A 25,555-nucleotide genomic window follows, 5' to 3' on the forward strand; every position below is an offset into this window, starting at 1 on the left:
CGTTTAGTCTAGAAACACAAGTATGAATCCATAGGACAACAATCCTTTAATTCTATTACACTGTGAAATTAAAGCAGAAAAGCCATTATATGAATTATATCAATAGCACTAGACTGGTGCATTTGATGGGGCAGCCAGTTTTTAAAAACATAAGGAGAGTCAGAAGGACACTTCTTCAACATGACAGAGATGCCAAAAAGCAGCACAAAACACCATATTTCATTAAGTATCAAAGGTACTAAAGCATCAAAGGTTTTTGCCATAAAATCAAGAATAATATAGGATGTCCAATATAAGTGTTATTTTAAAATATCATTTTGAGGTTTTAGAAAATAAGATAAAAATTATGGCAGTAACGTACTTAATAGGAAAGAAGAAAGTTTAATGTTTGCAGATGGTATGACTGCAAGTCTAAAGATCCAATAAGGGAAGGTGCAGAGGTATTTCGTTGGTAGAATTCTCACCCGTCATGTGGGAGACCCGGGTTTGATTCCTGGCCCGTGCACTCTCTAACCACCCCCCCCCCCATAAAAAAAGTTTGACAGCTGGTGCTGCAATAACGGGATAATCATATGGTAAAAGAATGGAATGTGACCCCACCATACAAAAAAAAAAAAAGATCCAATAAGATCTATGAAAAATAAGAGTGTTTTGTAAGCTAGCTATACATATTCAAAAATCAATAGTTTTAAAAATATATCGGTAAGAAGAATTAGATTTTTAAAATTCCTCACACATTTGCCGCATAACTATAAAATACTCCAAAATAAATTTAACCACAAAATTAAAACCCTTTATGAAGAGAGTGCAATATTTTATTGACAAATGCACCAAAAGTCCTCGTTAAATGTCCTTAATCAGAAATTCAAAGTCATAAACATTTCAAATCCTTTCTAAGTTAACACCTATATTTCTTGCAAGACTTTTATAGACCTGGTCTCAGGGATTCTGTAATTGGCACAAACAATGATTTGCAAATATTTTTTAAAAAAGAATGGTGATGCCCTACCAGATAATAAAGCTTCCTGTAAATTGACTGTAACCAAATATTATGGTACTGACATCACACTTACTTTTATTAGTAAATGTGAAAACAGTATACTCAGATACCTTGATGTTATCTGGAAACATTAATGAATCTGCACTTTTTCTACTTCTTCAGAATGTTGCAATTCAATGTGGACTTTGTGAAATATATAGGAAATAATGGAATTAGAAGAATATTAACAGGTAAATTTATGGCAAAAGATGACCTGGATTGTATAGTGCAATAAAATACATATGATTATGCACACTAATAAAGTTAATATATTTTAATACAGTTATATTTAAGGGCTGAGAAAAGGTACTGCAATTGGATGCAGCTTTAATAGAATCCTAATTCAGGTCCGCCACTTTCTCAGGGTTAAAGATTTCATTTACATTTTACTTTCAATTTGAACTGGACTAGGCTAAATTTGATCATTTTCTGGAAAGGAAGGACTGGCTTCATTTATTCACTCAGTCATTCATTTATTCATTTAACAAACAACTTTTAAGGAGCTTCTATGTACAAGCATGGTGGACATTGAGGGGGCCAGCCAATCCCAGTCCTTCCCAACAGCAGCCTGTAGTCTGGTTAGAAAAAGGAGGAGGAGAAGGAGAAGGGGAAAGAACAAAGAAGTTTTTGAAGTCTCTCATACACCAACCAACTACAGGTACGTTTCTATTAAGAATACTCAAATATTTTTCAATGTGGAAATTTTTTTTTTTTTTTAAAGGAAAGACAGAGAGAAGGAAGGAAGGATAGAAGGAAGGAAGGAAGGAAGAAAGGGAAACATCTTTAAACATTTTCTTGTTTTATTGTATTCTGTTTCTCCGTATTTGTTACATGGGCTGGGGCCGGGAATCGAACCGAGGTCCTCCGGCATAGCAGGCAAGCACTTTGCCCGCTGAGCCACCGCGGCCCGCCCCCAATGTGGAAATTTTAAGTAAAAACCAATGGGGGGCGGGGTGTGACAGTGGCTCAGCAGGCAGAGTTCTCGCCTACCCTGAGGGGGCCCAGGTTCAATTTCCAGTGCCTGCCCAGGCCAAAAAAAATAAACAAAACAAAACCCATGGGGGGTCGGCACCCAAACTTGAATTCACCAGATAATGGAAAACACCTAATGGGAAGATAAAAAGCAATTTTATAGGAGATGAAGGTCTAAAGACATTAACCAATCACAGCAATTGTAATTCTCTATTGAAAAGTAGAAGAATATAATATTAAGATTAAGTAAGACTGGATTGAAAGCTATCTGGTAAAAGCAACAGCTTTAGAAAAATAAGGGAGTGGCATCATCACATTTACCTCTTTCACCAGCAAATTTTCTGCTTTGTGCTCTGCATCTTCTGGCACCGTTGAGTACAAAGTTCGTATATCCCAAGAAACTGTGGCTGCCTGAAAGGAACAATGAAAAGAAACTAAGTGCTCCAATTTAAAAGCACTGAGCAGACCACCAACCTGCAAACACAATAGGGAAGTTGTTTTAGATCTTAGCATTTAAGGACCAAAGAAGTCTTAACTGCAAATCTATAATTCTCAACAAATTAATCTGTAGAAGAGGAGAGCCAAACATTCCTTTGATTACCAAAGCTGGCATTATTGCAATTACTGTCTTACTGTACAGCTCAGAATTTCAGGCTCAGTTTCCCTGCCTGAAGAAAACTGCAATGTGGGCATCTGTGTATTTTAATATTGGTTTATCTCTATTGGTATCTTTTTGTGCTGTTAATGCTAAGATCGATTTGAAGTGAAGGAGGAAATTTACAGTCAGGGCTATTTTAATCCTATTCTAAATAATCTCTTGAATATCCATGGGATAAACTTGGCCCCGTTTATTAGCTGCTTGTGTGTGCGTGTGTGAGTGTGTGTGTGTGTGTGTGTGTCATGAGGATCCACAATTTTTTATTCAATAAAACTAGATTGGTTCAATAAAACTGGCTCTTGAAGAAAACAAATCTATTATTTAGTGTCTTTATTTGCATTGAAATAATCTTTCCAATTTCAATGCCAAACACATTCTATTAAAGGAATACACACAAACTAGAATTATAAAACATCCAAGACAACATTTCATAGGTTGTTTTCTCTCCATGTATCTTCAGCCCCATCAAGCAAGGGAGTCTGAGATGTGCTAAAACAGTTATGTTTCCATCACAGCCATCAGCTTTGGTTTCAAGGTTGCCAGGATGATGAATTATTAATATCCATGGTACAGCACTTGTGATGGTTTATGTCGCACAGCCCCCAGACCGCAAATGACTCATCAGGGTTTCTGAAGCACAAATGAAGGTTTATTTAAGCTGTTCTAGGTTGGGGCTGGGGGAGGGGAGTTCAGTCTTCCGAGTTCACAGCTGCTGGGGCAATCTCTGCCACTGCGCGAGCCAGCATCATTCCTTTCCTTACAATCCTAGCCTCAGATTTTCTCCAGATCTCCTCTTTTCGTCATTCCTGATGTCAGCTCCACGAACGCAAAAAATTGAGTCTGTCTTGTTCACTGGTATAACCTAGATGATTAAATAATTATTTGTCGAATTTGTTGCTTGTGTGTGAGCGCGGATGTGTGTCTGCATCTGTGTGTGTCCGTGTATGTGAGTGTGGGTGTGGTAAGTAACTGTGGGAGGGTATAGTATGTGAGCCTGTCTGAATGTGTATGGTTTGTATGAGTGTGTGGTATGTGAGTAAATGTGTCTGTGTGGTGTGTATAGAATTGTGTATGTGTCTCTGTGAGGATGCATGTATTTTGTGTGTGTGTGTGAGGCATGTGTCCGTGTGTGTGCGTGTGTGTGTATCTATGTGAGTAAATGTGGAGTGTGTATGGTGTGTCGGGGCTTGTGTCTGTGCAATGATGTGTGCGTGTGTGTGGTATGATTGTGTGTGTATGTATACGTGGGCAGTATGAGTGTGTGGTGTGTGATTGCATTTGAGTGTGTTTGGTACATGAGTGTGTCTGTGTGTGTTTGTATGTGTGCACATGTGTTAGAGGCTTGGGGTTGGACTTTGTGAAAGAGGAAGGATGTCATGTGAATCTATGAAGGTTAGAGGATGAAAAAAATCAGAAAACCACATTCTAGAAACATTAAAATTGCAAAAATAAACACTTGCCCCTAAGACACAGCTGAAATGAAACCACCCTTCTCTCCCCAGGTTAGAGCTTTTTCCCAGGGTTTGACTGCACTTGTGTGAAAAGAGTTTGGAAGAGCATCTATCCAAGCGCAGAGCAATCAGTTTCTGTGAGAAGTCTGATGGGACCAAATTTGGGCTTATTTAGATTTTACATTTTTAAATTTTCTTTTTGAATTTTCCTCTTCAAGTTGCTTTTTAAAAAAAATTATTATTATTATTCACTCTGTTAGAAGATAAGCAGCAAATAAACTCTACTGAAAGTCTGGAGTGGAAGATTTAAAAACAATACCTAAAATGAGGTTTGGGGATTATTGCTGGGATTTCAATTACCTGGGATAACTTCATTTCCTGTTTGTACAGATAATTCACAGATACACTGTGCTACTTACTTTGTTTCCAAGAAACACTGCTATTAGAATCTAGTGGCAAGATTGGGGATTTTTTTTTCATTAATTCAAAAAGTTTTCTATAGTATGCCCATTATTTATAACAAAAACTTTATACAGAAAATATGCAAGGGATTCCACTTTCTAACTATCAGTCTCTTTCTTCCTCTTTTTTTTAAAACAATACTTGCTAGAAAATACTCTTTGATAGGAAGTAAAATAACGTGGTTCAAAATTAAACTTCCAATGTAGCTATGTTGTAAATGCACTGTCCAACTAACATCATGCCCAGTGGTATATAATATGTAATATAATAGAGTAAATACTTAACTGGATTAAGAAGTTGTTTGCTTTATTTTAATGGCCATTTTTTGAAATGTCAGCTTAGGTTTCCAAGAGCCTCAGCAAAGATACTCACATGGCTGGCTGATTAGTGATATCATAAAGCAAAGACAGACCTTAAAATACATAAGCTAATGATTATATGCAATGTATGAGATGGGAAGTCTACTTAGGGTGTGGCTATAAAAATTGCCCAATCATGTGCTCAGTGGCTGTGAATAATCTGTAATAACCTTTGATTACAAAATGATGCTGGTTTATTAAGACAGCTGGGGCTGAACCACACTCGTGTCACCATGTTGAATTAAGGTTCTCCAGTGAAACAGTGCCAAAAGTATATACATATATGCAATTGTGAGGACTGTATAGCAGGTTGGAGGCTGCAAATTCCAGTACAGATAATGATGAATTGTAGGGTATGGTCTCAAGGCAGGATTCCTTCTAACCTCCGATTCGATTCTAACCTCTAACTAGACCTGCAACTAGTTGGATAAAGCCCACCCCCATTGCTGAGGGTAATGTCCTTTACTTTAAGTCAACTGACTAGTACCCGACCAATCCCATCTATAGAATACCTCCACAGTCAAATAAGGTCAATGTTTGGCCAAAGAGTAGGACTCCATAACCTAGCCAAGTTGATACATAATATTAATCACCACAGATGTAGTGAGCCTGAAAAATTATTTTACTACATGCATGCAGTTATTGTACATCTCAAACCTTGTATAGAATATACAGGGTATAAGTAAAGGAGCACACATATAAAAGATACCCAGAATGATCCTTTCTACCCTATTGATCTCAGTGGAATTATGTTGTAATACTAGATCATTTGCCTGAAAACACAGAAGGGCTATGTAAAGTTTCAACTTTGAAAATCATGGCATGTCTACTCATTTTTAATTTCCTTAATGTGTGTTCATTGGAGCAAAAATAAATTGAGCAAACAAAAAGAAAAGGATAAAGAATCATATTTGTTGACAGTATTAATAGGCTACAAAGAATTTCTTTTCTGAGAATTAGATGCTTTCAGACCACTACAAATTGCCTTGGCTACATCACACTTCCTGTTCTCTTTTCCAAGCCCTTTGGTTGACAATTAGTACTGCTCAATAGCATGAAACAGATCTGGGGCGGCCCTGGAACCCAGCCGAGCTCCTTTTTTTGGTGGTAGAGTTTTATAAGTGCCTATTGTCCAGAGATCAGGCTTTTGGAAATAAAAACTGTCCTGAAATGATGCCTGTGGGCCTGTGTTTATAATTTAATTCCATGACATTCAGTGCAGCCCTGTTACTTTCTGATTCCTTCTGCCCTATGGCAGGTCATCTTTGTGGTTTTGTTGCAGCCACCATTTTGCTGGCTAAAATGACTACCGTGTCTCCATTCTAAGCACATGGAGGCCATTTCTCAATTGGCCAGAAGCCACTGTCAAAGTCTAAAAAAAGGCTGCTTTTCCTATCTTGGGGCTGAGAAAGTCTCTTTCTGACAGCATTTAAGCACCAGCTGCTCTAAAAGAAGCCAAAAATCATGGTGTTAAAGTAATCAATCAGTCCAAGCTTGAGAAGTCTACAAGGAGCATCACAGTGGGAAACCACTAACCAACACTACACAGTCAATTACGACCTAAGCACATGTTTAAAGGTGATCACTTAAATTTCTCAGATCGAGGTTCTGATATTTTATTCCCTTGTATTCTATTTGAGAAGGCACTTAAATGACATTAGTTGCTCGAATTTTGTTTTGACCACATTCATAAGAATGCCTTTGTTGTGATTTTATTTTCCTACGTGAGCATGCCATTTTAATATTTTCATTGTGTTTTAAAAGAAAAAGGTCCTTGTTGTTTTGTATATGAGAAATACACAAATAGTGAGCAGTTGCCCAGAACTGGACGGTTGTCATCATCCAGCCAAGTTCTGCACAGGGACACAGCCTCATAGCTTGCAGGTATATTAGTAAGAGAGTTTTAGAAACCTGGTTGAAGGCTTTTCACTCTTGTACTGGCAAACTCTTCTGCAAGTCATTTAAACTATCAGGCTGCAAAATGTGTCCTCTAAAGAGATGAGGACATAATATTCCACATAGGGAAAAATGTATGCATTCAAAGAAACAAAGTGCTTCAATGATTCAAAGATCATTGCAGCACAGCCTCCGCCAAGACTCAGAGGCTGTGGTCTGGGCTCACTCTTTGAGAGAGCCCAGAGAGGCTGACTGCACAGGGAAGGCCTGCAGACACGGCCCCCGTAGGGCCATGGGGGAGCCACCCCTCCAGTTCCTTTCCCCAGGGCTGCCCACATCCCTGTTGGGCAGTGACCTCAGAACTTCTAAAGTTCTTCTTTTCCGAAAGTCTCAGTGACTCTCAGAAATTCTCTGAAAAGCCTTTTCTTTCCTTATTCTTTCCAAATCTCAGGGTCAGTATAGATGCCAGCTCTTTTTCAAAAATCTTTTCTAATTTATCCAACATGTGTGTCTCTCTGTTTTCTGAGAATATCATATATTGTCTGAATTGAACACAACATCTGGATCTTAACTGTAGAAGATTTTAGAGCCAAAAGTTGTATTAGTGGCTAATTCAGCCAGCCATTTTACATGTGTGTCCTATTATATTGTAAGCAGACCACATTAAATCTGCTTTGGGAATAAACTGTAATAATAATAAGTTTTGCTACATTCTTGATCATTTCTTTGGTATACCTTGTTTATTCTTTTTTTAAATAATGACATATTTGATTGAAGACCTGCCTTTATGATTCTTTTATACCCTTACTATGACCTCCTATGCCATCACCACTCCAAAACACCTAGTGTGATGTTTTCTATCAGTTATTGAGATATAATTTACATACCATAACATTTACCTTGAAAAGTGTACAATGAAGTGATTTTTAGTATATTCACAGAGGTGTGAAACCATTACCACTACTTAATTTTAGAATATTTTCATCACTCCAAAAAGACTTCCCATGCCCATTAGCAGTCATTCCTATATTCCCCTCTCCCCAGCCCCTGGCAACCACCAATCTGCTTTCTGTCTCTATGGATCTGTCTATTCTGGACATTTCCTATAAATGGAATCATATTAAATGAGTTTTTTTTTTGTGAGTGTGACTGCTTCTTTCACTTAGCACAATGTTTCCAAGGTTGATCCATGCCATAGCATATATAAGTACTTAATTCCTTCTTATTGCCAAGTAATATTCCATTGTAGGGATATACCACATTTTGTTTATTCATCCATTAGTTGATGGATATTTGGGTTGTTTCCACCATTTAACTATTATGAATGATTCTTCTATGAACATCCATGCACAAGTTTTTGGACATATATTTCTTATCCAATCTTAAGCCCAGAGCAGAGTGTCTACATTCTTCCTGAATTGAAGTAAGCACTCTAGAATCATTTTACTATAGTACTAATTTTCTAACGGCATCACTCATTGTGGGATTCGGGGAGCTAATATTTCTCCCAAATTGTGCACCTTATTTTTCTAGAGAGTGTCTGGTCAAAAGCATGTTTTTTAGACAAACTTTAATAGCAAGTTTCAAGGTGTTTTTGTTTGATTTCTGCCCTCACACTTGCTTTGCATCCTTGGATAAGAGCCTTTTCAAATCTTAGTTCTAGTAGCTTGTAAATGAAAGGAGTTTATTACTATTTAGAAAGAAGCTGGCTCAACAAAGACTATTACTTAGCTCTTAAATTGCAATTACAGTGTTCTTGTCTGAGCGTTATGAGACATTTAATGTCTGCTTTTCAGGCTCAGAGGCCAAGGATTATAAAAAGGTTGACATTCCTATAAAATGTTAATCTGTGTTTCAGTAAGAGAAGCAAGAAGAAAAAAATGAAAACTTGTGACCTTTCCATTTTGCAATTTAAACCTATTAAGGAGGGCAGGCCATGGTGGCTTAATCAGGCAGAGTTCTTACCTGCCATGCTAGAGACTCGGGTTTGATTCCTGGTGCCTGCCCCCAAAAATAAAAAATAAAAATGAAAAAAAAAAAAAAAAAACCTATGAAGATCTTCTTGCTTCCTTTCAGAAAATGACCCTGTGCCTGAGTCTTGACGTCCTCATATGCCAGTTACCTTTTTGTTTGTTTTCCTCTTATATTGAAATACTTTCAAACTTACAGGACAGTTGAAAAATAGTACAAACCCCATACTAAGAACTCTAACATACCCGTATTCCCCCCAATATCCAGATCTACCAACTTTAACATTTTTTCAAACTTGCCATATCCTTCTATCAGTCCTTCTATCTATTGTAATTACTTTTCATAGCTAAATACATACCATGAAAAGGGCAAGTCATTGTTATATTATGGAATCTGGAATTCATTTAATCTTAATAGTGAGTCAATGAAAACTGCAAGATGCACTGGAGAGCACTGGCTTACTGACTCTAAACTCCTGCTATGCAGCTGGGATTTGAGAAGATCATGTAACATACCTGACCTGGTATTTCAGTCATGCAACACTGACCTTTGACTTTGAAAATGGTACTGTCCAATGGTGAAAGCTTTCAAGAGTATGCACTACTTTTTGCTCATATTGGTATCCTTGATTTATAGCACTTAGCTCACAGAAGGTGTCCCAGGAAGCTGAGTTGAAACAGCGTTTTTACCGACGTGGGCAGTACTGACTTATAGATGACAAGGTGACCTTTCCACAATGGGCAGTGAGCTCAGCTTCACACCTTTGCACACTCTTACTTATAGTTTTGGACCTTCCAGAGATGGTTTCACCTTAAGCTTTCTGGATCTTTTGTTCAGCAAGACATTCATTTCTGACTACTTCACTTTTTTTCCTGCTATTTTGAATCAGTCTCTGTTTAAGCTGAATCATTTGCCAACATGACTCATTTAATCTTTGAAACTGTTCTTTAGCCCTTGCTTTCTTTTTAGCCTCTTCTGGACTTTTTAAATAAGCCATATTTGGGTAACTAAGTTCTTTACTTTTTTTGGTCTTATGTTTCTGTTACCACTAGCTGCAAAAGGAAGATGAGAAAAACAAGAGTAGCAAAGTTGGTGCGACATTGGTTCAGTGGTAGAATTCTCGCCTGCCGTGTCAGAGACCCGGGTTCGATTCCCAGTGCCTGCCCATGTGAAAAACAAACCAACCAACAACAACAAAAAAACAAGATTGGTTCATTCTGGGACATTTACTGTGCTATTGAGTAAGACTGTCAGATTAAAAAAAAAAAAAGAGTAGCAAAGTTATTCATTGCAGTAGTACATGTTTTTGAAATGAATGGGTTAATAAATGCATTATACTACTTATTTCTAGTGAATTATGATACAAGTAGTGAAGAAGATCACACTGTGTGGCCCCAGTTTCTACTATTCTCCTATTTTCAGTGCCTTCACCTGCACAATTTTTATCGAATGACCGTAAACCAGATGTTGTGTTGAGTACTTGAAATATGGACATGAACTGCTCTCTCTCTTGACTAGCAAGAGAAGACAAATGAGTAAGTGAGCAAGTACATCAGGGGGTTAGAGGGAGGAGGGCGGTGCAACGGTGGCTCAGTGGCAGAATTCTCGCCTGCCATGCCAGAGATCCAGGTTGGATTCCCGGAGCCTGCCCATGTTAAAAAATAAGTGTTACAGGGAGGAAACTGACCTTTGCTGTGTACCTACTATGTCTGAATAAATCACGAAAGAAATATTCATTTTCCACCTGCTTTGTGCCAAATGCTGCTCTAATTTTCCAGGGATCCAGCAATGATCAAAACAGAAGAGATTTCTGTCCTGCTGGAGGTTTTATTCTAATGGTGAGAACTAAATGATCAAGGAGCAAACCAGCAAAATGAGATCTGACCTGACAGAGAGAAGTGCTATGAAGAGAAGCAAAAGGGGTGGTGCAGGAAAGAGTGACTGAGGCGGAAGTAAGACAATGTGGGGTGGGAGTCAGAGATGCCTCTTTGACAAGGTGACATTTGAACTGGTCCTGGATGACCAACAGGAGCCAGAGGGCAGAGACATAAAGGCCTCCAGAGGGGATGTGTGAGGCCTATTAGAACAGAAGGAAGGCTCGGTGCCCACGTCCCATCCAGTGGAAACAGCTGGGAGGCGAGGGCTCAGAGATGGTTAGAAGCCAGGTCACAGGGACATTGGCAAAGAGCTGGGTTTGATCCCCAAGGCAACGGGACTAGGACAATCTAAGCAGAGGCATGATCCGATTTGTGTTTCTGAAACTTTTCTTTGACTTCTAAGTATGAATGAATCAAAGCAGGGCAAGACAGAACACAGAAAGATCAGTTACACGGCTACTTCTGGGGATCCAGGCAAAAAAGGATGATGGTCCAGCAGAGGGAATAGAGAAAAACTTTTTATATCCATGTTTGCAATGTAAGAATATTGCCCTGGTAAATTAAAAAAAAAATCCTTTTGATGGACCAAGTACCAGATGAAGCGCAGGTTTCTTGGTATTCCTTAGCTGTGTGCATTTTTAATCAACTTGACTTTTCATCCATATTTGGGCATAGACTAGCTTCTTAAAACAAGGTTGTGCCTTTCTTCTCAGTCTCACTAGTCTAGGAAGTGCTGTTCTATATTCAGCACCCATGAGGTGCTGAATAAATATTGATTAAACAAATGGAGTAATGAATCATGTCTGCTGCAAGTGTGGGTGCTTGGTAATACAGAAACACAAAGCTAGCTGGGTTCTGAAATCTGTGGGGCAGAAACTGGACTAACTACTTGTGGAGGGAAGGTGGGGCATTTGGGCAGCTTCCCCCTTCCATCTCCCCGTGGCCTGGGATCAGGGTGGTTCTTCTATCTCTCCTGCCCACTGGGTGAGCTGGACTGTTCACATACATTCCAGAGCATCCTTACCATTGCTGCAGGATGAACCTGGGAAGTGAAACATCCTCCCTTCAATGGCAGCGAGCAATACTCCTAAAATGTCACACAGACTGCAGATGGAGCAGATAATCATAGGGGAAATTTAAAGAAGGGTCTTTACTCCACCCAGATGATGAGGGAAGAGGAATTAATGGACTTACTCTATGGCAGAGGTTGGACAACTTTTTCTATAAAGGGCCACATAGTAAATCTTTTAGGTTTGGTGGGCCATATGTCTCTGTTGCAACTATTCAACTTTGTCCTCGTATCAGGAAAGCAGCGATAGGTAAACAAATGGGCATCACTGTATTCTAATCACATTTTATTAATGGGTGCTGAAATACAAATTTCATGTCATTTTCGCATGCTATGAAATATTTTCTTTTCTTCAACTATTTAAAAATATAAAAATAATTCTTTGCTCTCAGGTCACCACACACCAACACATTAGGACAGAAAAGAGGGAGAACAATATTTGAATATTATTCAAAAACTAGAAAGTTTACACAGCAAAAATATTCAATGCTGTCTTCATGTTTCTCAGTGGCTTAATGCAAAGTAAAATTAATTGTTTATATTCTAGGATATTTTCTGATAATGGGATTAGATGGCATCAAATATTTCATGGACATCTACTAAGTAGGAACTGCTTTTCAGGCTCAGAAGCCTGAAAAGTCCAGTCCCAGCTAGACTTCCAGCTTCCTCTATGCTTTGCAATACGGGCTTGCACAGAGGGCAGGTGAGCATTTTATAATACACAGCAGGCTATTCGTTCCCTGCTTAAAACATTCCAGTGACTTTCCACTTAGAATGAGATGCAGATGCCTCTTCTTCGTCCTTGACTGATACTGTCTCTGCTCACTCTCTCTGTCCAGCCATACCCATCTTCAATCTCAGAGCCACCTCAGGGCCTTTGCACCACCTATTCCACTTGCCTGAAATATTCCTTCCCCAGTTTTTGGCATTGCTGGGCCTCCTTGAATATTTAGGACTCAGCTGAAATGTCACCTCACAAGAGGTGCCGTCCTTGACAACCAGTCCAAATTCATTCTTCCTATAGTCACCCTCCATTATACAACTCTTTATTTTCTTCATAGGATTGATCTTTATCTGAATTATATTGTTAACTAATATATTCATTTACTTTCTGCCTGACTGCTCCCAATACAAAGCAGGCTCTATTAGAACGAGGCAATTTTTGCCTAATCACTAATCACATTAGGCAAAATGATTTTGCCTAATCATTTTCCCATTCTTACAATACCACTTAATATAAAGGAAAGATACACTTAGAGGTGTGAAAAAAATGGTATGTTCAAAATTATGCAAGTATTTTACCCCAGTTGGTGAAGAAGCTGACAGGGTGTGGGGCAGATGGAGTTTGAAGGCAGCAGGGAGCCACAGAGGGTTTTGAGCAGGCAGCAGGACAAAAGGGTCTGATGTAGTAGAATGTCCAGGAGGGGAAAATAAAGAAGTATGTTATTACATGCTTTGTTTACCCCACTAAGGACTGCAAAGGTCACACCGTAATCAGAGATGTCCCTAATTTAAACGATTGTGGAAAGATGCCAATAGTGAGTTGCAATTCGGCACAAAGGTTGCATTCCATCTAGATCCTGCCACTCTCTTCTTGAACTGGGGGGGTGGTGGGGGGCTTAGAGGGTAATAGTAACACATTTCTGAATGATGGAGCAAGAAGAAAATATGCTCCTAGTTTCAAGTTTGCTTGTGATGTTTCACAGACAAGGGAGACTACAGCTTGTCAAGCGGCATTTTTATACTGAAAATGAGGATGCGGAATTAAAAAAAAAGTAGTTCAAATTTGTGCTTGCAGTTCGAGTCCCGGTGGCCTAAGCCAACCAAGGAAATGAGGTCCTGACTCCCTCCAGCTATGCCAAACACTAAACTGGGGGCCATTAAAACAAAACTGAATGGCAACTTTTTTTTTTCTATCTGTGAATTGCTCTCCTTTCTGCTTCTATCCTGCACGCTTGTGTTAGGTATTTAGTCAGGTCTCGGATGAAGACATGCTCAGGTCTAGTCCCTAATAACAAGGTGGGAACCCATCTGTAAACAGGTTATCTGAAGCCTAAACTGAATGGGTGGGTGGTTTAATCCAGTATGACTGGAGTCCTTACAAGCAGAAGAAATTTGGACACAGGATAGATGGTTAGGAGACAGAAGGAGACAGGTGGCCAATGACCTGGGGCCAGAGACTGAGTTACGGATTGGCAGGAAGCCACTATCAGAACCCTACAGACTTCAGAGCTTGGGTGCTTCTGCCAACACCTTTATTTTTGTCTTTTTGCCTCCTAAACTATGACTCAATATATCCCCTTTGTCTAAACCCGCCACTCTGCGGTGCTTTGATACAGCAGCCCCCCACTCCTCTGCAAACTAAGACAATTTGGAACAGAGAAGCATTAACTTCCACACACCTTTTTAATGATTCCACGGAGGAAGGGGGAGGGGAAATTAACGCATTAGAAGCCAGATGCCTGATCCACTCCAAAGGTAAGAGGGAGAACTGAAGTTTGAGGCTGTTTATGGTGGAATTGCGGAGAGGCTGTGAGGGACAATGGGTCGCCTGGGAGCTGCCTTTACACCTGCTTTAAGGTGTGGATGTCTGTGACAACTGAGACTATCTTTCTTTTAGGAACACATAGGAAAGGTTGTCAGCTGTCCACTGCATAGTTTAATATCTATAAACAGTTTTAACATGTTTACGATGACCACAAAAACAGTATTGGATATTTACATGGACACCTGGGTGCTCACCATCTGTAACTTTAGTGTGTCTCCAAACTACATTTCTATTTCGCTCATTCTCTCTGCACCCTCCGGAGTGGTCTAGGTGGAAGTGGGCACTCTCCTAAAAGTGTCTACTGCCGGGTTACAGATTTCGACCTGAAATGGGACTTCCCACGTTTCTTTGCCGCTCAAGCCCTAACATCTCCTCATTAAAGGACAACTGAGATTAAGGATGACTTTTAAGATCTGCATCTTTTGTGCCAAGGCACATCTTTTCTCACATTTGGAATTGGTGGGTTCTAGTTGCTTAGAAGCTTTCGGTTAGAAATGGTTTCAGGGAAGAAGAGCTCTGTGACTCCAGGTAAGGCAGTGGTTAGACCAGCCAGGACGAGGCAGCACCCTGTGCCACTCCTATCCCAAGGGGCCATTAAGTCACTGAGGCCCCAATCCCACCATCTTAAGAGGCCTCTGGGTACTTTCCATGGCCAGCTATGAACTCCAGTATAAGAAGTTGGAGTCCAGGAAGAAGGCTGAGGGCCTGAATCTCTACCAGGGAAGACAGTGACCCAATTTGGGGGCATCATCTCACATCCTCCAACTGGATGGAGAGGGTTTAAGAAGAGAACACTTACTGAAAAGTCATCACTGGGGAAAAACAGGAGCTCTCGAAGTGGATCATTTCGATAGCTCTTCTCAAGTTCTTCAATGACAGTCTCATAATCCAAAGGCTCGAGAAGCCTAGGCTTTTCCTGCTGTAGAAAAATAAAATATGACATTAACCACTCACACATAAAGTCTTGCTTCTTCTCAATGCCAGGGTGGATTTTCATGTCTTAATGTTGCCAAGGCTTGTACTTGCATGTTCTTTCTAGTGGAGTTTACAGAGACTTGAAGTGCTTAGGACACAGTCAGACAAGTATTATTTCCAGATGTGATGTGTGAGAAGACCCTGAAATTCTTGAATTTCTCCACCATGAATTGAAGCTGTTTGCCCTGAGGCCCTAGGCTCATGTTACCCAACCCTATCACATTCACAGAGGAGCTGCTTATGTAACCTCTATCTTGGTCAACGTGAAGAGGGCTTCTGCTTACTTGCCATGGTGTTACGATGCTCATCACCATTCTTGCTGGGTTAGAGTTCTACTTGGGTCAGTTTAAAAATATTGGAACTCTCCTAGCAATCAAAGCACAATAGGCTGATTTAGTTGTCACTGAAGCATGGATCCTGTGTCGGGATTATTTGCTTGGCTCTTAGCCTCCTTGCTGGTAGAGAAAGAAGCTGGGAAATTCTCTAATGGACTGCAACAACAACACAACGATTAAGGACTGAGGGTGGTAAAAGTGAAGAAGAGGGAAAAACAGTCTCAGATAATGTACCACATGAAAATCCTGAAGTTAGCAAATTGCCATGGTATGCTAAGCCCTAAACAACAGTATTCCTGAAAACCCTAAAGAATACCCAGGGCTCTGAAATTTTATAATAGTTTCACTCAATTTATTTTTCAGAAGCCTAGAACCTTCAGATCGTTCCTAGGCCAGATAAGTCCTGAGACCCAGAGTTACCCATCTCTCCAAGAAAATCAACCAGTTGCATCCCCCTACCCCTTCTCAACATGAAGAAGTTAGAATGGTCATTGCCCCAATATCCCTAAAGATAGGGAGATGATCAAATGAGAGAGAGAAGTTGTAACAGAGAAGACAGGATTTAACAAATGTGTATGACTACTGAATCCTATTGCTATCTCTTTTTAGTTTCTAGCATATTAGAGCAGCTAGAAGGAAATTCCTGAAATTGTGGAACGTAACCCATACCATACTTTGATGTTTGTTCAACAACTATTTATTAAAATGTACTTCAAAATCCATCACTTTTCTGCATATATAGTATATTTCACAATAAAAAATGTTTTTTTTTTTAAACATTATGCTAAGTCAAAGAAGCAGTCTCAAAAGAGGCAACTCCATAGAAACAGAAAGTAGGTTGTTCATTCTTAGTTCTGGGCAAAGGGAGGAGGGGGTAAATTTGAGGTGATGGAAAAGGGAAGTAACTGCTAATGGGTACAGGCTTTTCTCTTTTTTTTTTGGTGGGTGGAAGGGTAATCAATATGTTTTAAAATTAATAGTGATGATGGTTGCACATCTGTGACTATTCTAAAAACCACTGATCGTACACATTAAATAGGTGAATTGTATAGTATGTGAACTATATTTCAATAAAGTTGCTATTAAAAAAAATCCTGAAGTCAAGAGGCAAGGCATCTCTCTCAAGGAATCCATCATAGTACTGAAAAAATAAATGCCACTGGGTAAAGAGTGACTGTTCCATTGTAGTTAAGATGCATTTGTTCCAAACTGGACTGACCTCATAGCTGAGAAAATATGGATCCCCAAATAAGGAATAAAACACTACAAAACAAAACTGAGCCCACAGTCTGAGTCTCTGAGCCCTTGGATGAAGGATTTATGCGCTTTAAATGAAAGGACGGCCCTTTAGTTAATTCTGGACTCCTGGGAACATAAAATTTGGACATTAAAGTGATCTTTCAAGTGGAAAAAAATTTTATTTTTCACATCACTGATATGAACAGACACGACCCCATGAGTGTCCCACTTCTTGTCACTCCTGTTACTTTGCAAAGCACACAGACTTAATTCGATTTCTAGGTGACCCTTGGAAAATTCTCTGCCGGTAAAACCCCAGAAACATTCATCAACATTTAAATAATTTTTGATGGACCCCTCAAAGTAGTAGTCAATGTTTATTTTGATGATTTTCCAAATATAAAAAATAAACCAAAACAAAATGTGAACAAAAAAGGACAATACATGGATCTCCATGTACTGCCTGCATTTTTAAAAAAGCCCATTTACAAATGCTTAAGTAAACCAAGCCCAATGTAAGGTGACTATTCTCTCTGGAAGGACCTTTCGAGGTAGAGTTGTTAGATTTAGCAACTAAAAATATAGTACTCCATGCAATATTTGGAATACACATACTAAAAGGTTATTTGTTGCTTATCTGAAATTCAAATTTAATGAGAGTTTCATATTTTATCTGTAAAACTACTGCAAGGTCATCTGGACCAGACAGTTTAATTCACAGCTAAGAAAATAGGGACAGCAAAGAACAAATTCATTTGCCCAACACAGTCTACTTAGCAAAAGAGCTGTGAAATGCTCAAAATGCACCATGGCATGACTCAGATAATTAAAAACAAACACAACTATCTTTCTAGGAGCACTGCCTTTTGATATTGTTCCAAGACTTAATTAAGTTTCAATTCCCTAATTTCCAGGCCAAGGATCCATTCCAGGGATCACAAATTGATGCTCACAAGGCAAATGCCAGCTCCAGATGTCTTGGTTTGGCTAGGACACTTATTTATTTTATTTTTAATTGGAGTCGATGATCTTTAAGTAATGGGATTTCAATCTGGTTCAGCTACAGGCCCCATACTCTGCCTATTACTTCAGACCCTGCAAAATCACACATTTATATTACCAACCCCAAATACTCAAATCTTAAACTTTTAGCTAATTTGGAAACTTCTTCTTTCTAAAGTTGTGAGTATGTGTATATGAGATGTAACAAGTAAGACAAGAAGTCCAGGAAAATCCGGTTAGGATTTTCTTATTCCTGCCATAGATTAGGGTATTTACACCCTTTTCCTTCATTAAGTATCTTCACCTTGAAGTACAAGAGCCCCTTTAGTAGTCATAACAACAGTCCATGATGTGGTTACTAACACTTTTTCCTTCCCTCACACTGGCGTGAGTACGTGCACGAAAGGGTGGCTTTGGTGCATGCTGCAATTTATAGGTTTAAAGGCAAATTGACATATGGATGTTGTAAGAGACCTCTACGATCTAGTCCTCACCACCCTTTTAATTTTATCTTCCATTAGTCCCAAACTTGATCATCAATAAACAAACGGGGGACAAGAAGATCTTCAAAGAAGACCTTTCACTAGGGTCCCGATGCCATATAAAATTAATCCCACCTAAATTATGGGCAAATAAGGGCCTACAAGTCACAGATTTTTTATTTATAGGACCACAGAGAAACTAAATATTAAACTCTCCTCGATACAACCAATAACCAGGAAACAGCTGTAGGAAGGCATATTTCAACGGATTCATCTTAAGCTACGATGTATCAGCTAATAAATGAATGACACTTACTAAATCCTTCCTGATTAAAATGTTGGATGGAGGAAATCTTGATGTGGGCTTGTGAAACTTAGCAGATCTGTTTCATACAATTTATTAAGTTTTGTCAATGGAGAATATATTAGTAAAATTCAATCTCTGCAAGGAATTTGCTAAGATGTCCCATTCAAACTATTCAAAGTTTCATAATTTATGAAGTTTATGAAGATACAAAGGTATTTTATTAATAAAAAATAAAAATACCATAGCACCTAGAGCCTGGGAATTGGCAGAGTTTGACACTGATGTTTTTTGCAGGTATCACGGTGAGAATCTAGAGTACATGATCAGCAGTCCTCTTTGGAGTAAGGGAGCTGTCTGCTCAGTTTCAGTCAAAGAAACAGATGTACTCAAGGTTGGTGGGATCAGTTAATTCCTCGCTACTGCTCTTTGTAGAGAGGCTGAGTGAGCCTGGGAAGTGAGCAGCATTGATTTACAACTTTCACAACGGTTGGGTTGTCCCTCCTGAATTTACTGTGCCTGTTTCTTTTGGAAATGCACCAACTGGGATAAGACATGTGCCAAACTTACCCTGAATTGGGCTGGATTTTTATAGTGCTTTTTACTCTTAGTCTCTTTCTCAAATGAGTAGTGAATTTCATTAGCTATTCCAAAATCACTGCATGCATGGGAAGAGGCAGTTACCAGTACCTGTTATTATTCATCAGGGTTGGTGTTGCACCACAGTGGTGACAGGCCCTTTTTTTTTTTTTTTTTAATAGTATTAAGAGATTTCTTTGATCTAGTTTCCCAATTCCACAGCTCTCCTCCAATTCAACTCCACAGCAGAAAGGCCTCTGGTCACAAAAAACAAATGCTTTCTCCTCTACTTATTCTACAACTTCTCATGGAAAGTCAATGCGCTTTCCTTGCCCTGGAGTGGTGAACCTGCCATCTTGGTAACACCGGGGCTGCCAAGATGGATGAATTGGTTTGATGCAAGCAGACTGTCCATACCTTAAGAGAAGATTCAAATGGCAAGAACATGGTGTTTTACTATAAAATATTGAATTATTTTATAATTGCAATCCAAAATCAAATGGGTAAAAAAAAATGAGACTGAAGAAATAAGCATCTGAAGTATGTAACTGTATAATAATTAAATAATTAAATTACCAACCTAGACCTTTCCCCAGAATAGAAGTACTGTCTAACTCTGAAATAACCAAGACTATCCAGCTTTGTTTGGGAAAGTCAAAAGGGCAAGGGACAGTGTGGTATGGTTTTCTACGTTAAGATAGAATAGGGAGCATATTGTGCATTTTAGAGTCAGAACAACTGGTATTCCGGTGTTGCTGCTAACTGGCTGGTTATGGAACTGTAGACATGTTAATTAAAAACCCTGTGCCTTAGTTTCCCCATTTGTAAAATGGATATCTTAGTAGGACTTATCTCATAAAGTTACTTGAGGTAACATTAGTAAAGCCTAACTTAGAATAGCAGTGCACCTATAGGACTCATCACTTAAGTGTTAAATAGACAATGGTTGTGGGTTTTAAACTTTCCTTAGTCATGAATTTAAAGTGCCTATATTGTAAATTTAATATGTGCCCAAGAGCAAATAGTAAGCATTCAATAAATATTTGTTGAATAAACAAGTTTGTACCTTTTCACCCAGGAATCCCTTGTCTGGGGATCTATCTTTAAAAACAAACCAACAAATAATCCAAGAGTCACAAAGACATTTGGCAGCATTATCCTTGTAAACAAAATTGAGCACACACATTCACCTTAACCCAAGAGGGCAATGAAGAGCAGGCAAGCTGGTGGAGCACACAGGTAATAAGTGAAGAGACCAGAGTTGTTGGTCTATATGTTTCCAGACAACTGTGTATAGTGAAGAAAGTCTTAATGTTGTAATGGGCTTTTGGAAAGGACTTGAAAATAGGACAGGGGTTGAAGTAAACCAGTGAATAATTCTGTGGTACATGCTATGATTTCTTGCTTTTACTCAATTCTTCGGTAGTATTAATTAACATTTCAAATATGATTAGCTTCCTTGTGGAAAACAACAAAGGAGACGGCTGGGGACCACAACCAAGCTGTGAAGCCTTGCTATAAAATGAACAAGAGAAAGGGCACCACTGCAAAAGGAGAGGAGGTCTGAGTTCATTTTGATGATGGTTCTAAATGCACACATATTATGAAATTAGACTTTGAATCCAGAATACCTAAATCTCTAAGAGGTGATAAGGCCTGAAGGGCAAGACCAGTTAAAAATGGGAAGTCAATAAATCATCAAGGATAAAGAATGATCAGAAAATTCAGCATATCTGTCACAGGAAACATTACCTGCCTTTTAAAAATGGTTTTGAAGTTTCTAATAAGTAAAACTGCTTATATATTGTTAAATAACAGTAGGATAAACATTTAATATCCAGAGTAACTGCACAAGATTTTAAAAACAGAAAGAATATATAAATATATCATAATCAATTATGGTATGCATTTGATGGTTAGGTTGGTGGGACTATGATATATTGGGTTTTATTGTTTTGACTTTTCTGTATTTCTATAATAAACATGTATGGCTTCAATAATGGCCCCCCAAAAAAATGAATGTAGTCTTTTAAAACTATCATGTTTCTCTGGAAACACTGGGGAGTTATATGATTTTAAAATTGTTTACCCTTTGAAAATTTACCAGAGAGGGAGCCTAGGAAAATCAGAGTGGGGACTTCAGATAGAAGTTCAACTACTAACAGCTTCAAATAATTTAAAAAAGATACACAAAACACTGGGGAAAGAAGACCAGGGAAAATAATTACAGATTCTGTATGTAGTTCTAGAAGCCAATGTCAGCAAAAAATAGAAGCACGATTAGCAATTCATTAACTAGGGTATTTTTAGTTCTGTGGGGAACCACAAACATCTGGCAAATTACTTAAGCACCTGTGTGCATTGATCACTATCACAAAAGATAAGCAATCAAAATATCCACTTGGAAGATCAGGGTCTTTACCTATTAGCTATGTAATTTGGAGAAGTCACTGAAATTTTCTGAGGCTTAGCTGATGATGTTAAAGTAAACAGATAAAAGGACAATATCCTGCTTTCAACAGGGTTGTCATAAGGATCAATGAGATGAAGTAAGTGAAGTGCTAAATGAACAACCAAATGCCATGCAAATATATAGATTTATCTTTATTTGAAAAGTACCCAGTGCCACCCCTCAATATACCAAACCCAAAACGAATCAACCAATCAAACCAACTATACTAAAATTCACATGTACCAGGAATTGTATTAAATGCTTTTAAATTTTTATATTTATTCTCTAAAAATTACTTGTAAAGAAACAAACTAATGATTTGCCTCTTTGGGAAGCAAAAAAGGTAATAATATAAGCAAAGTTACCGAAATGAAAATAGAGCAGTTCATTTTTCCAGTTTCTCCTGAATCAAGCAGTCTGCTCTATCTTCGCAAATAAAAAGAAAGGCAACCTACCTAATTATGCACAGCAGCAAATGAGAAGTGACTTTGAAATTCTATCTTTTCTTTTCTTTGAGAAACTGCCTGGACAATATTTTCATGTATTTATAGTTCTAGATCAAAATAAAATTATTAGCTGTGGATATTAATTTGAGATTAGTTTATGATTAAATTTAATAGCTTTGCAAACAGAAATATTTAGAGAAGAACAATCAAGGTTGTAGATAGCTAGAAGTTCTTTCTGTGGCTCTCACCTACATATATCCAAGACAAGCTTGTCAGAACTGGGTAGTTAGTAGAGCCACTGAGGACTAACTGGGCAGCAATGATTGATGGGATGAGGGAGAAGAATCTCTACAGCAAATCCCTTGTGCTTGGGTGTCACATGTTTAGATTGCATATGTTAAATGCAATTTGAGAGCCAAGCCTCAAATTCTACTCATTAGAATCATTGGAATATTAGATTAACTCTAGTTTTGTCAACTTGAACTTGTTGCTCTTGGTTTTCCTTTTCAGAAAAGCTGATCTTCTCAAGAAAACTTTACTAGGAAGAGTTGTCCCCCACCCGTGATTTGAGAAGTTTTATATTCTTTTTCTGTGAACCACAGTACATCCTGCAATGCCAACTGGGATTTCTTCAATCACCCCTTGTCGTTTCTAGATATTTCAATCTTTATCCTAATTCAAATATTCATAACAGAATTAATCCTATATCTCAATGTCTTCCTTAGCTTGCAAAATGACTCCTCCTGGCTTCTGTCATAGAAAAACAAACGTAGACGTTTACTTTAAAACCAATAGAGTAGGCTCTATTGGAGCATGGCATGTCAATTTTCTTAGCATACAGACAAGCAAACAGCTAACAGTGATGATCCACAGGGTCTTTGGAGAGACCCTAAACAGAATTCCAATCTTGAAATCTCCAAAACAAATTAAAAACAACACAGCTGTAAACTAGTTTCTTCATTATCAAGACAATTTGATTCAATTTCTTAGAAGTAATACAAATCTAAATGACCCATGGATTCTTAAGACTTCAACTTAATCCAGGACCTTTTGGCTTTCATACAATTGGAATGGAACCAACTGCCACACTATTTGTGTTTAAAACAAATGAGGATGGGAGAGAACGTGCAGCTGGACTTATGGCCACAGCTGTCAGCCTGTGGTTGTATGGCAGATTTTAATCCAGTCTTTCATCAGCAGGAGTTCCATGGGACAACCTCTCAAGTGTTTGAGCTACAGAAAGCAAGACTAACTTTTTGTACCAAAAAGGAAATGATTATAAATAAACAATAGGCCATATTATGCTGACCCTTTAACCTTCTCTCTGTCTTAAACTACACAGTTTCATGAGAATGGAAAAACTCTAGTTGGATCAAAATTAGCAACTCTACAGCTGGGCAAGCTTGGAATAAGCTGAGTTTGGATATGGTTGGTTCCCTTGGAACTCAGAAGACATCAACCAGTGAAAACTCTTTGCATTTCTTAGTCCATTTCAGGGACATAAAGCAGGTTAAACTTGGCAAACCATTCTTTTCAAATAATCATCATATTCAACCCAACTATTATAGCTTGTGCTATAATGTTTTTTTATTTTTGTAAAAAGCAGAATATTATATGCTGCTAACCCTTAATTTCATTAGTAAAATGAAGGACACAAATGATCTTGATACACTTTATGATGCAAGGTGTACTCTCAAATTGAATTCAAATCTCTGTAATCTTATTTTATTTTTTAGGAAATTCAGAATCTGATCATATATCTCCTATGTGAACTTAAAAAAAATCACATTTTTGTATAGCAAATGAAAAATCAATAGAAGTAGTACTTTGGGAATAATGCAGTACTGGTACTTGTAAAGAGATAGGAAATATCCAAGAAGATCTAAATGAAAATAAATTACATTTCTCATTTAGTTCTTTAGAAACACTTGAAAGACAATAAATATCATTAAAAACACATTACTAGACAATTACAAATCTGCCTGACACCTAGGGGAATAAATGCTTTAGAGCAAACTGCTGGGAATTTTAGATTAATTTATATAAGCCTGTGATAAAAAGGTGCTACCGTCTTAATTTATGATACCATTTCTGTGCTTTAATAGTCACACAAATGAACTTTCACTCACAGGTCAAGTGCAGTTTGTGTACATACACACATGGGCATGCACATACATATACGAATATAAATACTTCTGCCAACAACAGGAATCCTATATTTTCCATATATATTCCTCTGATAATAGTCTGCTCATTCCTTTATTTCCTTTCTTATCCTGTGCTACTTGTAATTGGATATTTCTGATTTTTTTTTTGGTTTACCCAGTTCCCATCTCATTTTCTTATAATACTGGCACTTTAATTTCCATTTGAAGACTTCTCCCCACCATGCCCATAAGAAGCAGTTTTTTTTTTTTTTTTTTTTTTTTTTTTTTTAAGAGAGAGGGAGGAAAGGAAGGAAAGACAGAGAAGGAAGGAAGGGAGGAAGAAAGGGAAACATTTTTAAACATTTTCTTGTTTTATTATATTTTGTTTGTTTGTTTGTTTGTTACATGGGCTGGGGCCGGGAATCGAACCGGGGTCCTTCGGCACGGCAGGCAAGCACTCTTGCCCGCTGAGCCACCGCGGCCCGCCCAAGAAGCAGTTTTGAGGGGGGCTGTTGACAACTGTATCTTGCTTTTCTCTTGTTAAGGGAAGGTAACCCCAAGAAGGCCAATTCAACTTCTCCCACCCAGAATTCAGAATCTTGAGTAGAGCGATGCAAAAATTGGGAAAAGGGGTGGGCCACGGTGGCTCAGCAGGCAGACTTCTCGCCCATCATGCTGGAGACCGGGGTTCAATTCCCGGTGCCTGCCCATGCTAAAAAAGAAAAATTGGGCAAAGGATTGGAATTTGTTCATTCCAGGCTACACTCTCATAAATCTGTCCATCAGTTTCACCAAGCCTAGTCTTGCTTTCTTCTGTCCCGAGTTGCTCTATTTCCATTCTTGGACCTTTTCTGAGCCTTCCTCCTCCTCCTTTCTCTTGTCTATTTCTTTGGATTGCGCTTGTTTGCTGGAGTAGTTTTTGTCTCCTTATAACTAATGCACTCTACTACAATATAATACAAAGAGTAGCACATATAATAGGGACCTATTATTTCCTCAGTTTATATTTATTTGGATTTGAATGGTCTTAAAAGAGCACCTCAGGTTTGAGAAACTCGTGTATTACTACTGCATTCCAACATAATCTCATACTGGTAAAAGTTCAACAGGCATTATGTGTCCTGAGAATGGGAGAATTTCATACCTTCTTGGTTTTCCAAGGTGATACACTCAGCATAATCCTGATCTCCAATTTCTCAGGAACCCTAACTCATTCAACTCATTACTCTCCTATGACAACAGAGCAATCAGAAGTCAAAAAGTGAGTCGATGTTTACTTTTACGTGAGTTGA

At 38.4% G+C, this 25,555-nt stretch overlaps 1 protein-coding gene across 13 annotated transcripts in view; it reads right to left on the reverse strand.

Moving 5' to 3' along the window:
* The window catches only part of DOCK10 (dedicator of cytokinesis 10), a 271,344-nt gene that overhangs the window by 140,166 nt on the left and 105,623 nt on the right, over positions 1-25,555 (reverse strand). For 12 of the 13 annotated variants that reach the window (XM_077155290.1, XM_077155289.1, XM_077155287.1 and 9 more), the window contains exons 2-3: positions 15,102-15,221; positions 2,333-2,422 (exon numbers count right to left, since the gene is read on the reverse strand). In XM_077155290.1, the coding sequence (XP_077011405.1) occupies positions 2,333-2,422; positions 15,102-15,221 (210 nt within the window). Of the gene's footprint in view, positions 1-2,332; positions 2,423-15,101; positions 15,222-15,561; positions 24,520-25,555 lie in introns of those variants that run through there. The other variant, XM_077155293.1, reaches the window with a different exon arrangement.

Source organism: Tamandua tetradactyla, chromosome 3 (assembly GCF_023851605.1).
Source record: "Tamandua tetradactyla isolate mTamTet1 chromosome 3, mTamTet1.pri, whole genome shotgun sequence".
Taxonomy (NCBI): Eukaryota; Metazoa; Chordata; class Mammalia; order Pilosa; family Myrmecophagidae; genus Tamandua; species Tamandua tetradactyla.